The sequence below is a fragment of the Cynocephalus volans genome, chromosome 12, assembly GCF_027409185.1.
Source record: "Cynocephalus volans isolate mCynVol1 chromosome 12, mCynVol1.pri, whole genome shotgun sequence".
NCBI classification, from domain to species: Eukaryota; Metazoa; Chordata; class Mammalia; order Dermoptera; family Cynocephalidae; genus Cynocephalus; species Cynocephalus volans.
Window position 1 is genome coordinate 105,607,424 of NC_084471.1, and position 14,982 is coordinate 105,622,405.

Below are 14,982 nucleotides of genomic sequence, written 5' to 3' on the forward strand. Positions count from 1 at the left end.
ACGCTTGAAGTAAAAAGGATGTTTAAAAAAAGGAAGACTAGACAAATGGGAGAATAAACACACTAAGGAGTCTGTTAATAGTTTGCCAGTTCCTTTGGCATGGCTCATTTACTTTGTAGAGATATTCTGCAATCAAAATTATGGTAAAGTACTTTCTTTTTTCCCCCAAGAAGTGACATGTGTTTGTATGTGGGTGTGGGTGTGTATATCACTTTTTCTCTTCTTTTTTTCTCTATTATATTTAGGGTAGAAAAGGACATTGAACATTGTAAATAAAACCTCATTAAAAAATAATATCAGATATTAAACACAGATCAACATTTTTAATGTTGAATTCTGTATTATGAAATTATAAAAGAATTGCCTGGTTATGATTATCTGTAAAATGAGCCTGTATTGAGATATCTGTTTGCATCCATGTTTTGGCAACATCAGTAATGCTACTTCTCTCAGAAGCCTGGAAAATTTACCTTTCAGAAATTGGCATAATAACAGACCTTTGGAGAGGTATTTTTCTTCCAAGGGCTAATTCCTATGTAATTAAGCTTTTAATACTTTTGTCAGCCCTGTGAATGAGGTACTAAAATAAGCTAATGAACTCCTAAGTGTCACACAACTACTTTCTTTGTTTTTCTCTTTTTTCCTGTTCAACCTGTACTACAGATTCCTAAAACAGAGCAGTGTCTATTGAACTGAAGCAGGAAGTTGTACTTGAAGTGACCCCCTGTGGAGAAGTAATAGGAGAAGTGATCTAAATATAATTGATGGGTCTCAAGATACTTGCCCCCCAAAGTCATTGATCTTCCATTATGTGTGACTATAAAAGCAACGGTATATATAGAGAGAGGCGAAGCAGAAGGAAGGAAAAAAAGTAGAGTCAAAGCAGCTGACGTCTGATGAGAGGGAGAAAGTTTATCTTGAAGTCTGTACTTTTCGGGCATTGGGATAAAATGGTGTCTACCATTCTGCTGAGCTCTTTTTTGCTTCATTTCACCACTATTGTGGCTTCAGAACCGTAAGCAAATATTACACTCTCTATTTATATTAAAGTACGAGTATGTGACCTTATTAAATATGTTTCATGTTAAAATTTGACTTTGTTTTACCATTTCAACTTCTGAGACTGAGTGCTGGTTTACTCTCTAAATTTTAAGCAGGTGTGAAGGTAACTGCCATCTTTTTCTTAAGTTATCTCTCTCTCCCTACCCACATTTATTGTAACACTGTCTATGGAAAATGTGAATGTTTCGGGAATATTTCAGTAAGCTAAAATTGCTTTTCATGAATGTTCTCCATTTCTCCTACACTTGCTCAGAGTGTTGGTTACTTTCTCTACGTAGGCAATATATCCTATTAGTCTCCTCTGTGATACAGAGTTATTCTACAGAAAAAGTATGTCTCCACCTTTTAAACCTTAATGAAGCTGTGTCCTTGAGTGTTGTCTTAGAATATGATGGGTCCAACACCACTATTTTTGACCAGTCTGTGGAAGAGGATAACTTCTACGCTTGTGCAGATTTCAAGGTGAGGCACTGAATTTGACGTTTCAGAACTTCGACGGAAAGGTGAAATATTATTTAAAAATTATTTGTATTTCATTCATTTTCATTAGTTTCAATAAATTTTTTGATTTCCTGCTTGATTTCTTCTTGGACCCATGTGGACAGACCTTGAGAGAATTATATTAAGTGAAACGAGTCAGGCACAGAAAGAGAAATACCACATGTTCTCACTTATTGGTGGGAGCTAAAAATTAATATATAAATTCACACACACACACACACACACACACACACACACACACACACACACACACACACACACACACAAACCGGGTGGGGGGGAGAAGACACAACAACTACAATTCTTTGAAGTTGATGCCACAAGCAAACAGAAAGGACATTGTTGGGGGGGAGGGGGGAGAGGGAGGGGGGAGGGAGGTTTCGGTAATGGGCCACAATAATCAACCACATTATATATTGACAAAATAAAATTAAGAAAAAATAAAAAATAAAAAATAAAAATTATTTGTAGAGAGATTTAAAAAAATGTTGATTTTGGAAGAATTTTGGAAGCCAGGGAGAATAACTGAAGAATTCCTGAGAGGCAAGAAATAAAAGGAAAATTTGCACATGCAACACAACTTGTGAAATATTGCCATTCCTCTATTATAGGGAGTGACTGTGAGATAATTACTGCTCGTTAAATAGTAAAATTGTTCCACAGTATAAAGAAAGAGAATCTAGGTAAAGGTAAGAGGGGTTGGGACTGAGACAATAACAACAAATAGAGTGCAAGAGACCTAAAAAGTAGCTTATTAGGAACTGTCCTCATGCTAGATAAAGGAATTGTAGCAAGGGGTCACTAGGTCTCTCATTGTGAAATAATGGGCTTACAAGTCTCTGTGAGCCTGAGAAGCCAAATTAAGACATTGTTCAACATCTTAACATCTAAAAATAATTTTCCCATTCTATGCTCTTCCACATAAACAGGTCTCTCAGAAGTCCTCTGAACAGTTGGCTTTTGTGACCTTGTTGGCTATGGGAGATACTCTTAGAATCTCTGAGAGGAGATCTATAGCAATCATTCCAGAGGAGACGGTAACTTTTCTGCAGACAGATAAACCCATCTATAAACCTGAAGAGAATGGTAAATCAATATTTGTGTTTCCTTTGTTTCCTTGACCCTAGAAATGTATTCTCCAAATTGAGAACAATCCAAACACATGAATTTTAGTCTTAAATGTATCCTTAATGTAATGGGATCGTGAATATCTAGAATTCTTATTGTCTAGGTCAATTATGAAATAGCATCTTCCAACTCCAGTAACTGAATGCTTTGCATCATAAAATTTTGCATTCCACTTTCACCGTTTACAAATTCTAGTGCCAGGTCTGCATAATACAATGGTTACAAACACGGGATATGGCATACAAAAGCTTGGTGTGAATAGTTGCTTCATAATTTACCAATTGGGCAAGCTACTTAACTCTCTTTTTTAGGCTCAATTATTCCATCTGTAAAATGGAGATAATAAGTGTCTCAATTACAGAAATAAGGTGAAAATAAAATAAGATAGCCAATGTAAAATTGTGCCTCCCATGCAGTAAAGACCTCAGAAATATTTATCATTATCATAATTATCATTCATACTGGTAGAAGTAAAATCAAATCTGATAACCAGGCAAAGCTCTTCTATTTTCTTTATAATTGTTTTATGTAAAAGACACAAGACAGGACACCAAACTAGGATACAGAAAGGTTTGGTCTTGGCTCTGCTAGTAAATTATTGGCTTTTGCCAAATAAATTCTGATCTTGGGACTTAGTTTTCTTATTTGTAAAATGAAAGGGTTGGATGAAGGCATCCACAAATTTTGTTCTGATTAATGTTACATATTTCTATGATTTATTGAAAAGAAAGAAAAGAATAAAAATAGAATTCTTGTAGTAAGGTTTCTGCTAAATTATACCCTCTCATCTGGACTTATTAAAATGCTATGATGACAGCTATGCATACAACAGTAGTTAAAAAGGTTTTTCTGGAATTCTGCAAAAATTAATGTTTGCTAGGATCAATATTTTTTTTTCAGGAAAATTATGTTTATCTTCTACCATATGTATTTCACATTTGTCCTCTATGACTAATTCTGCCACCAATTCTTAAGATATTCCCATGCACTGTTAGGGTAAAAGTTTCTAGTGGTGGCAGCAGACAGTGTCAGCCTTGGCAAACAGTGGAACATTGTTAACAGAGGCAAACGTGCAATAAGAGATCTTTCCTGATAAAACCCAAATTTCAAAGGGTTAAATCCAATCCAGGCGAGAAGGGGGCATAGTATTATATGACAGCAGAGCCGTTAATTTCTATGTCTATTTACAAGCATATCTGGAGGAAAAATAACAAAAAATAATATCATTTCCTCCTCCTTTCTTTTAGTTCAATTTCGCATTGTGACGCTGGATACCAAATTCAAACCTGTTGAGGAGTCGGTAAGTTCAATAATTTCTAATAGTACAATGAAATTTAAACAAATTAAATAAAGCCATTGCTATGCAAAGCATCTTGAGGAAGCCTCTCTATATATGGAAATAAGATTGCAACACGGAGTATGAAATGGGCATAGCTTCAAAGTTAACCTCACATTTAGACATAAAGTATAAATTATTGTGAGTTGACATAATTCTTTTGGTCTTTTATCATGTAAGAAAAACATGGGTTGCATGGAACTTGCTTTTCACTTCCTAGAAAAAAATTTGTGATCTCTTTCCCATTAGGGTTTTCTTGGCATCCATAGCTATAGAACTTGTTCTGTGAGTAAATGAAGGCTATTTTTCAACACTTAAATTAAGACATATAATCTTTATAATGCAATATCTGGCAAAAAGAATGTACTATTACAGTATTAATCTGTGTTTTTTTCCTCTTTCAGTATCCTTTAATCACAGTTCAGGTAAGAGATCTGCTTTTCACATTAATTCTTTAAATAGTCACATAAATGTCTTGTTGTCATTATGCATAATTATACATTAAGATGACTGAAATAAGGGGAAGAGAAGTTTTTATGTGCATCCACAATGCAAGGCATCGGATGAAGAACTACAGAATGGGCTGTTGCTTTTAGTGTAGGCAGCGTGGCAAACACAGTAACTGAGTTCTATGGAAAGTAAAAAACTGGGCTCTTTCTAAGGGAGGTTATGTCTTAAATTGCTTAATTTTGACTGATGGCCCTTCTCAGTCTTAATTTAACCACATCTTGTTTTAAGGAGATAGAAAACACAAATACCTAACAATTTAGAAATATGCTAGAAGGTGATATTATTATAAAATGGACTCTTGTTTTCAGAAAATAATTAATGGAATCTCCTTCTACCGGTTCAAGAGTAGTGTGGACTTCAAACTTATTTGAATTCTTATGACATCATAGACATCAATTTATAAATTGTGTTAATCTACTCCAATGTACGTATTTTAATCTCTACATGCAATATGAGTATGTGCCATTATTATTACCCCACCCTGAAGTTTAATATACTGAGAACTAGGTTCATCATAAATGATCATGCATGTAAATACATATTTCAAATAGTGTCATTTGTAATTTGAATGTTTTTGAGTTTGTTATATGAGTATCAGCCATTTACATGTTTTCTGTATTATTAGTAATCTATAAATAGTATTATTGTCACATTCTGGTTCAGCTTATGTTATGCTCCATTGAAAGCAACAGAAAGTTTAAATATTGTTGGCTTAAACTAGTAAAAGATTCATTATTTTCATAAGTCACTAAGTCTTAGTTTATGCACTGCAGGGTTAGAACAGCATCAGCACAGTATTAACAAGGACCCAGGCTTCTACTTAACCCTTCTGCTGTCCTCAGTGTTTTTTGTTTTCAGTACCGGCTGAGTCTGATTCTTTTAGAAAGAATTTCTTTTTTTTTCTTAAACTTATTTAATTTATTGAATCAAAATCAATTATACATATTTTGGGGGTTGAACATTGAGATATGTTGATCAAATCAATATTACTAGCATATGTATTGTTACAAATCATAATTATTCCTTATGCCCCTTGTCCAATCTCTCCCTTTCCCCTATCCCCCCCCCCCATTACCCTAGATTTCTTTTCTCCTTCTGAAAGAATAATGGTTACTCTGTTAATTTGTTGCCAAGATGATCTGTCCAATACTGAGAGATGTGATCGGGTCCCCCAGTATTATCATAGGGCAGATGCTGCTTCTGTCACTCTGAAATGGGCTTTGTGGAAAGAGACATCCTCTTCTTTTCTTTGGCTCAGCTGGTGACTGTCCTTGTGTGAATGCACTCCAGTGGTTGGTGGACCATTTGCGTGGTGCTTGTGGTGTCTAGTTGCTTTCACAGCAGCCATGGTTGTTGTGGAGGCTGCAGTGGGCCACCCACATGGAAGTGCTGTTTCTGGTATGCTCCTTGGCACTGGCGGTATGCCTGGTTGTGGGTGTGTCTGGTCCCCTTCTCCATGTCTCTGGTCCCTGGGCAGGCCCCAAGTCGCTGGTGCCATGTGCCAGGTTGCGGGAGGTGTGTCCAGTCCCCTTCTCCATGCCTTGGGTCACCAGGTGAGACCCAAGGAGCTGGCTAGGTGTGCCTGGTTGGGGGAGGGGGGTCCAGTCACTTTCTCAATGCCCCAGGTCCCTGGGCAGGCCCCGAGGTGCTGGCACGGTGTGCCTGGTGGTAGGAGAGAGGTCTGTTCCCCTTCTCCATGCTTCGGGACCCCGGGAGGGCCCTGAGGTGCTGGCACAGTGTGCCTGGTTGTGGGACAGAGGTCTGGTCCCCTTCTCCATGCTTTGGGTCCCTGGGCAGGCCCCGAGGCACTAGTGTGGTGTGCCTGGTTGTGGGAGGAGGGTCTGGTCCCTGGCTCCATACCTCTGGTCAATGGGCAAGACCCAAGGTGCTGGCTAGGTGTGCCTGGTTGGGGGAGAGAGGTCCGGTCCCCTTCTCCATGCCCCAGGTCCCTGGGCAGGCCCCAAGGTGCTGGTGTGTTGTGCCTGGTTGTGGGATGAAAGCCCAGTCCCCTTCTCTGTGCCTTTGGTCCCTGTGCTGGCCCTGAGGCACTGGCACAGTTTGCCCAGAAGTGAGAGTGGGGTCCAGTCCCTGGATCCAAGCCTCTGGTTTCCAGGAAGGCCCCAAGGTGCTGGTGGTGTGCCTGGGCCGGAATTAATTTTTTGTCCTTTGCTTCTAACATGCGGGAACTTCCTGTGGGAACCAGTACTTGAGTGTGTGGTTGTTTAAATTGCTGCTTTGCTGCTGTTTCCCTAGGGAAGGCTTTTTGTGCAGCTCAGGGTTTAATGGTTGATCTTATAGGTACTTGTGGATCTGTGTTCTGTAGAATCTCTAATCTGGGACTGAGTTTTTCATCAAACTGCACCCCATGCAATTCTGTATTCCTGACCAGTCTCCTCTGAGTGGTCCTGTGCTGATTGGGGGGCAGGTTGTCTGTCCTTGCTGTGTCCCAGTGTTCTCCTGGTGTTCCCATCTCACCCACTGCCCATGCTCCAAACACTTCCCCTGGGACCAGCCTGGTGCTGTCCCTTGCAATGAGTCACCAGCCTCTGAGTGGTTCCCTTTTTCAGCTGTTCTGGCTCCTTGCTCCTGCTTGGGTCCACAGGAACCCTATTAGTGGTCTTGCTGTCCTGGGGGCCACCAAGGCTCTCTTCTCCCCTGCTGCCTCCAAGTAACTCCCTCTGAAGGACACAGCTGTGGCTTCTGCCAGCTCCTGCTCCATGCGCTCAGCAGCTCCAGCCTTAAAGCAGCCGCGGCCAGAAATGCTCAGAGCAGTTTTTTCGTTCTCTCATCGTAGTTTCTCCAGCCTTCGTGAACTCCATAGGTCTCTCCTCCTCTTCCCCTGAGCTCTAGCGGCCCCAGCTTGGCTGATGTTACATTTTTATAGTTGTAAATTGGTTGATTTGTGGGAGAGAGTGACGCTGCGGACCATCTATTCCGCCATCTTGACCAGAACCCCTTTTCTAGAAAGAATTTCTACCCAGTGACTTCCACTTACATTTAATTGGCCAGCACTTGGTCACATGGATAATCCTAACTGAAAGGAAATCTGGGAAATTAATTTAGCTTTCTAGACTTTATAGTAGAGTAAAGCAAAAAAAAAAAAAAAACCATCAAGTGTGTAGTGAATAATGTTTTCGTTGCTTTCTAGAGATTTTTTAAAATCAGGATTTCTTTAATCACAGCTGGATGTTATCACTAAATTTACTGAACCAGTCTCATGGAAGCTGCAATATGCTGAAAGCAAATAAAAGAGAAAGGGTAGCATTATCAACCCTTTCTTATCCTAGAACTTCCATCTAGCAGCTCTTGCATGCAGTTGAGCATTCATGACCAGCTTAGATACAGATCAAGGGAAAACCAGTGGCAATTTTTTTAAGTATTTGTTGGCATAAGGATCTCCTGTGCACCTGCTGGTGTGGGTCCACTCTACCTTGGAGAGCACTGCTCTAGAGCAAGCACACTGAGTTTTTAATTCTTTAACTATGTAACTCTGGTTCAGAAAGATCAAAATCAAAAGAGTTACAAATTATTTTTTCTTATCCTTTTTGGGTTTAAGAGAGATATACTTTAAGACTGAATTTGAATATATTAAGGAAGTTATGTTGTTTTTACAGTTTGAGATAATTAGTTGAAGAAAATGATAGCACTTTACTTCCAGTAACTATGGAAAGTACTCGAAATAAAGAAGGAAAAGATAATACTCTCGTAAAACCTCTGATTATCTTTATTTCTTCATTACTTTTAGGATCCTCAAAACAATAGGATTTTTCAGTGGCAAAATGTGACTTCTTTTGGAAATATTACCCAACTCTCATTTCGACTGATTTCAGAACCAATGTTTGGAGATTACTTGATTATTGTGAAAAGAAAATCAGAAAAGACACTGATACACCAGTTTACTGTTAATAAATATGGTAACCAAATGCTATTTCTGGTTGTCCTATGCAAGGAGTTTAAAGAACTGAACAGAACTACCTTCATGTTAGACTTAGGTGAAAGTGGGTGAAGATTGATTTGCTTTTTTGCCATCTTCCTTTCTTGGCTTTTCTGCTTTATCATCAATCCCTTCTTCCTCTTCTCTCCTTGCCCCTAACCTCATTCTGATGCCTGCCTTTTTTCCCTAGGAAATGTTCCATTTTCTAGAATCCAGACAATTTTCTAGGGAAGATCTGAGAGATTACAAAAGGAAAAAACAAATGATGTTCTGAGGATAGGGAAGAGAAAAGGAAGGGGAAGAATTAATCCCTAATGAGACATCATCACTTACTGTGGTAGACTGATGCCTCATGGAATTTGGGGCACTTGAAACATGGTGTGTACAGATGCATAGATAGGAAAGCACTGTGCATGGAAGCAGAGTTAACTACGTGATTGTAATGAATTTTGCTCACCAGTGACTGTGAGAGCTGAAGCATATTTCTCTTTGTTTCAAGTGTTGCCCAAGTTTGAAGTTAAGGTCAGTGCACCACGAACAGTAACTATTTCAGATGACGAATTCCAAGTGGATGCATGTGCTAAGTAAGTATTTATTCAGGAGATTTTCCCCCACAGATAAACTAAAAGGTCAGAGAGAATTAAAACTTAGGTCAACCATGCAACTTTAATTATTTATATGTTTACATTAAAATTATATTAGAGAAGTAATAAATTCTCATTGTAGAATATTTGAAAAATAAAAACAAACACATAAGAAATTACCTATAATTAACTCTACCAACTGCCATTGACATTGTGATTTACTTTCTTCCAGTCATTTATGAATATTTTTTATGACTCCAATCATACTTTTCTATACACCATAATTAAGAAAACATGTCTCTACATTATGCCAATTTTTTTCATGAATTGCAATTTGTTGCTGCATGAACATATATTTATGTGGCAAAAATAAATTTACTTAACTATTCTTTTATTATAAAACATGTAGGCTGTTCCGTTTTATTCCAATTATTAGTAATTAATAATTTTGGAGTTTATGTCTTTGTGTTTAACTGTATAATAAGTAGTTTTTGGATTGCAAATTGTTTACTTAAGAAAGATTTCCAGAAGTGGAATTACCAAGACAAAATATGTAACATTCTTTGTCTTTAGATTGCTGTATTGCTCACTAAATACATTGTGCCAATGTGAGATTCCAGCAGTTAAGACAAAAGTCCATGCCTCATTGAATCTTCACCATCATTAAATATTTCCACTAAAAAAAGAAAATAAGCTATTGAAAAAAAATACCATTGTGGAAATAAGGCATCTTATCAATTTAATTTAAATTAGTTAGAATCTTCCTAATGTCAAAAACACTCCTATTTGATTTGAGAAATTTTTTATTTTCTTTTAGGAAATTATTTCTAATGCTTTTTAGACTTTTTTAGTGTGATGCCTTTTCTCAAATTTCTAATAATAATAATAATAATAACCTAATAATTATTGAGTGCCACTTACTGTGTTAAGCACTAAATATGTTATATCCTCACCACAATATTATGAGATAAGAACTATTATCATCTTCTATTTTATAAAGAAGGATAAAAAGGCACAGAAAATTGAAATAACTTATTAGCATTAGTGGAACTTTTGGTGACACAAGTAGTATTTTGAGCTGGGCTGTTTGGCTTCAGAACTACTCTCTTAATCAATAATTCTGTTATACTTTACATAAATAGTTAAAAATATTAATATTTGCTCTATTTGTTAAACACCTTTTATTTAATTGATGACATAAATATTACTTGCCTTTGAATATTTTCAGCAGTATATTAAAGATATGTTGTAGAAAGGGCTAATAATCATATGAGGTAGGTCTTGAAGATTTCCCCAAAAATCTTAGAAACCTTTTTTTTCTTTTTGGTAGTATTTAAAATCTTCTTTGGGTTCTAGGAAAATGATAATAAATTTTTTTCTGAGTTTCAAGGAAGAATAGTTGAATGTGGGCCAGAATTTAATATATGTTATATACGGGAGATTGTAGATTATCTATGTTAAAAATGATGGGATATTCGATACAAGCTTGAGGAAATCCAGAAATCTAAACTGGCTTCACTAGAAAAACCCTACATGAAGCCAGAACTTTCACTGGCATTAACATCTCTAATTTATTTATCTACCCAATGGTAGGCTAAAAAAGGGCAACACAAAAGTCAGGAGAGCCAAAATGTTTCTCAAGTATGACCTTTAAAAAAGACTTGCTAAACCAAATGCTAACATGGAATTGGTTGTTCATTAACATTATGTCAGGTTATATATTATCCATTTTTCTGACTTCTTGAAACTTCTTTAAAATTATATTCTAGGTAGATGTGGCATTAAGTAGTAAGTCGGTGGCAGCAATAATAATATCCTGTTACATGGCCATCCAGTGAGACAGGAGTTAATTAATGCTTGCTAAAAAGTTAATCTCTGTGCAGGATATGAGAACAGGGTAAATGAAATCAGTATGTCTAGAAGTTAACTCCAATGGATGAGTTGCCTGCCTCAAGTTGAATAATACTGTGTCTGTGCATGTTTTATTAGTATCCCCTAAGACGTAGCTTGGAACAGTTGTAGAAAACAACAGCAAATAAGACTATTTTAGCAAATAATGTCAGAGATAAATTAGACTTTTAAGATGGAAGAAAATTTACCTATAAGCAGAGATTTTAATAAACTGCATTAAGCATCCAGCAAGAGCTTTTCAAATCACAAATGTTTATTATATCCTGTATGAAGATTTAAGCTGCATGTTTCACAGGCATGTCTTAATCTGTAGATAATACTATAAGAGTTTTATTTTGTAAATTAAAGACAGTAAGAAGGAATAATAAGAAATGTTCAGGAAAACATTTGCGGCATGATCTTTGGTCTCTATTTTACATGTAATTGGGGAGGGGAGGAGGAAAATTTGTGGACTAATGGATGGACTATGCTATCTACCCTAAGTGAACCATTATGCAGTATATGCATGCATTAAAACAACGTACTGTACCCCACAAATAGGAACATGCAAATGTTAAGAATTTTGAATAATATAAATTTTTAATGAATTTTTAAATAGAGAAACAGATTAGTAGTTTGGAAAGAGCATAGACTGTGGAGTAAAGTAGATCTGAGTTTGAATTTTAGTTCCATCAATTACAATGTGAAGTGAGTTACTCGATCTCATTTTACAATGAGGGTCATTGGGAAAAATAAATGAGATAATATATGTAAACATTTGATATATATTGGTCTCCAACAATAAGAAAAAATTGTAATCTGTAAATTTAATGGTATTCAGTTTTACAATGTACTAGTTTTACATTTGTTGTATGTTTTTCTAAATCTAAGTGGAAATAATCCTCAAGTAACAAAAAAAACTTAAATCAACTGGATTTGCCTTTGATTGAAGCTTTGAAAAAACTTGTGTTATAGTGTTTTATATTTTAGGAAAAAACAAATTACTTACTTATTCAACCCCATCCCTTAAGGCATTATACTTTTGGTCAAAGCATAACCATTTTATGTCAATTCCCATAACCTCTATATTTATTGAGTGGTAAAATGAGAATTGTTTAAAATATTGATCTGGAAAAACTTCAAGTCCCTGAATCATTCGAGTTTTATTTACATACATAAATATTTTCTGCTAAGGAAAGAAAGTGTTGCAACCAATTTTTATATTTCTATATGATTAAAATACAGTTTTAGAAACTCAATGTAATCATTAAATTTTATTCACTGAGATTTTAGATTATTATAAATTCTACATTACCTTGGGTTTGATTTTTTAAAAAGCGGCCAAATCCTGCTAACAGAACAAATGCCCAATTTAACTTAAATTCTGCAGGGTAGACACCCCCAATTGGTGAGGATGTCTAATTTGGTTAGACTGGGGTACTAATAGTTGAGAGATTTCACACCTAATTACCGAGGAAGACCATAAAATATTGCTATGTTATAGTTCTTCTGTAATCATAAGTACACATTCTCCCAATAGGTACACCTATGGCCAACCGGTGCAAGGGAAAGCCCAAATCCAGGTGTGCAGAGAATTTTTTTCTTCTAGCAATTGTGAGAGAAACAACGATGAAATATGTGAGCATTTTATTGCACAGGTACAGACCATGATCTTTATTCAAAAAACAGTTCTCATTCATTTTTCATTATTATTCTTTCTTTGATTCCATTTGTAAAAGGGACTCCACACTATTTTCATTTTGAGTATAATGGAGGTTGCAGCTAAATAAGTTGAAGAGTAATGAGAAAATGCAGTGTTTAACAAAAGTCTCTCATCCTCTAGGCCATGTAAATCGTCATCCACCTATAGATTCACAAGATTTCTAGAGTTTGAAAGAGCTTATTGGCTTCCTTGTTTTATATACTGTCTAGGTGGCCTCCCTGATCTTTCTTTGGAGAATCATTAATGCTCCTTTAAATAAATGAATCTGTGATATTACTCACCATGCAACCTAGAATGTCCTTACGAGTACAGCTTATTTTTGCAAACATCTGCAATTCAGAGCATCTACTCTTATTACTTTAGATTTGCAGTTCATATTTGAAGCCACCATTTGCTTCTTGTATTTGCAGCATCTTAACCTTAAGTGAAGAATTCTGCCCATCTCCTTGAGACATGATTTAACTTTTAAATCTGATTGTCCTGAAGTTACTCACCAAATTTGGTGAACATCCTCTAGGTAAATATCAATAATTGACAAAGACAGTCAGAAACCGATCCTTATATTTGAAATGTGGGCTAAGAGACATTGAGTGGAATTCTCTCACTTCAGCAACATATTATTCAATTATGTGGTTATAATGCAATGAATCAATCCTTTTACCCAGTGATAGGTATTCATCAACTAATTTTTTTTTCCTTTGTGAAAAATACAGCAATAAAAAATTTGATATAACTATATATGAGAGGTTTTTTTTTTTTTGAAATAGATTTTTTGGAGTAGGCTTCTGAGTCAAAAGAGATATAGATAAACAGATAGAAAAATAGATGATTTCAAGAATTATTAGCATGGTGCTGTCTAAAACATTTTTAAGCATTCAAATTACTCTGAGCAGTATATGAAAATACTGTATTCCCCAAATTCCAGAAATATATTTAAGACTTTTATCACTTTAATAGATAAAAATTTATTTTTGTTTTAACTTGCATTACCTGATTATTGGTTAGTTTGAACATTTTTTTATGTTTTTGTTATTAATTTGGATTTGTAATTTTGAGAACTCTTACCTCTGTTTTTTTTTTGTTCTTGTGAAATTGAAACCTTCTTTTATCACAAAAATTACCATCCATTCTCTAAGCAAATTTTTTCTGAAGTCTGTTATTAAAAAAAGTCAAATCATTGACTTCAATTATGGTATTTTGACATACCAAGATTTCTAACATTTATGAGTTTTCAGCCTTAGAAAGTCTCACTTGCCCCTGTATTGTGCATGTAGCTAAGTATGCTTTAAGGTTGTTTAAATTTGTCTAATGGACATAAAATTAATTTTTTATTATGTTCTAAAATAAGGAAATTTTGTTTTCTTCCATGTTGATATTGAGTTGTATCAGCACCTAGCTTGTACAATTTTGCTCTCCATTATTCTAAATCATGCTTATAAAAGATTCATCTATTTTATTGGTTCTTATTTTTATTATTTTCCTTCTTATATTATTTTTGTGTTTCTATATAATTTATTTTAGCTTTCATCTTATTAATTCCTTTCCTAGTTTTTCTTAATTTTTTTGTTTCTTAATATATTAGCTGCTTTTTTTAGTAATAAACATCTCTAATGTTTTACATTTTCCTTTAACCGCAGCTTAACATTATAGAGTTTGATGCAAAACATTTTTTCCTTTACCCTAATCTCTATGTTCTCATTGATTTACCTTAGATTTTCTCTTTGATTCAACAATTACTGAAAAATGTTTTTGTCTTAATTTCAAAGTAATTAAGGTTCTTTTGGTCACATTTTATTGTTTCATTTTAATTTGACTGTATTATAATTAGATGAAGTAAAATTGCCTTTTTAAAAAAATTTTTTTTTTTTTTTTGCTGTTGTTGATGTAATAATTGATAGTTTAGAAGATCACATACTCTGAAACCAGAATGCCTTGGGCAGATTATATAACCTACCTGTGCTTTGGTTTATTCACCATATAACAGATATAATAACAGTGCCCAGCTTATATGATAGTTTTGAGAATCAAATGAATTGAAGTAATCCTTCTAACATTTTAAATTTGGAATTAATAAATTTTTTATTATAAAATATAAGTAATCTATATTTCTCTATTTATTGATATTGCTGATGAAAAGTTATCTAAAGATTTTTCTTTATTTTAAATGAACAAGTTATTTTGAAAAGTGTTTGTTTTAGTGTTACACAATTGAAAAGTGCTTCTGTCCCATCTGCTCTTGATGCCTTTCAAGATGATTTTAATTTCTTACTCTTCCAATTTCATTCAACTCCATTATAATCCCTAATTTTTTTCT

General features: G+C 35.1%; 1 protein-coding gene across 1 annotated transcript in view; it reads left to right on the forward strand.

The window, feature by feature from the left end:
* The first annotated feature begins 950 nt into the window (after positions 1 to 950).
* Positions 951 to 14,982, forward strand: part of LOC134391846 (ovostatin homolog 2-like) — a 52,421-nt gene continuing 38,389 nt past the window's right edge. The window contains exons 1-8 of the mRNA XM_063115758.1: positions 951 to 1,015; positions 1,341 to 1,524; positions 2,493 to 2,649; positions 3,939 to 3,991; positions 4,432 to 4,452; positions 8,283 to 8,451; positions 8,971 to 9,055; positions 12,486 to 12,603. Coding sequence (XP_062971828.1) covers positions 951 to 1,015; positions 1,341 to 1,524; positions 2,493 to 2,649; positions 3,939 to 3,991; positions 4,432 to 4,452; positions 8,283 to 8,451; positions 8,971 to 9,055; positions 12,486 to 12,603 — 852 coding nt within the window. The remainder of the gene's footprint in view (positions 1,016 to 1,340; positions 1,525 to 2,492; positions 2,650 to 3,938; positions 3,992 to 4,431; positions 4,453 to 8,282; positions 8,452 to 8,970; positions 9,056 to 12,485; positions 12,604 to 14,982) is intronic.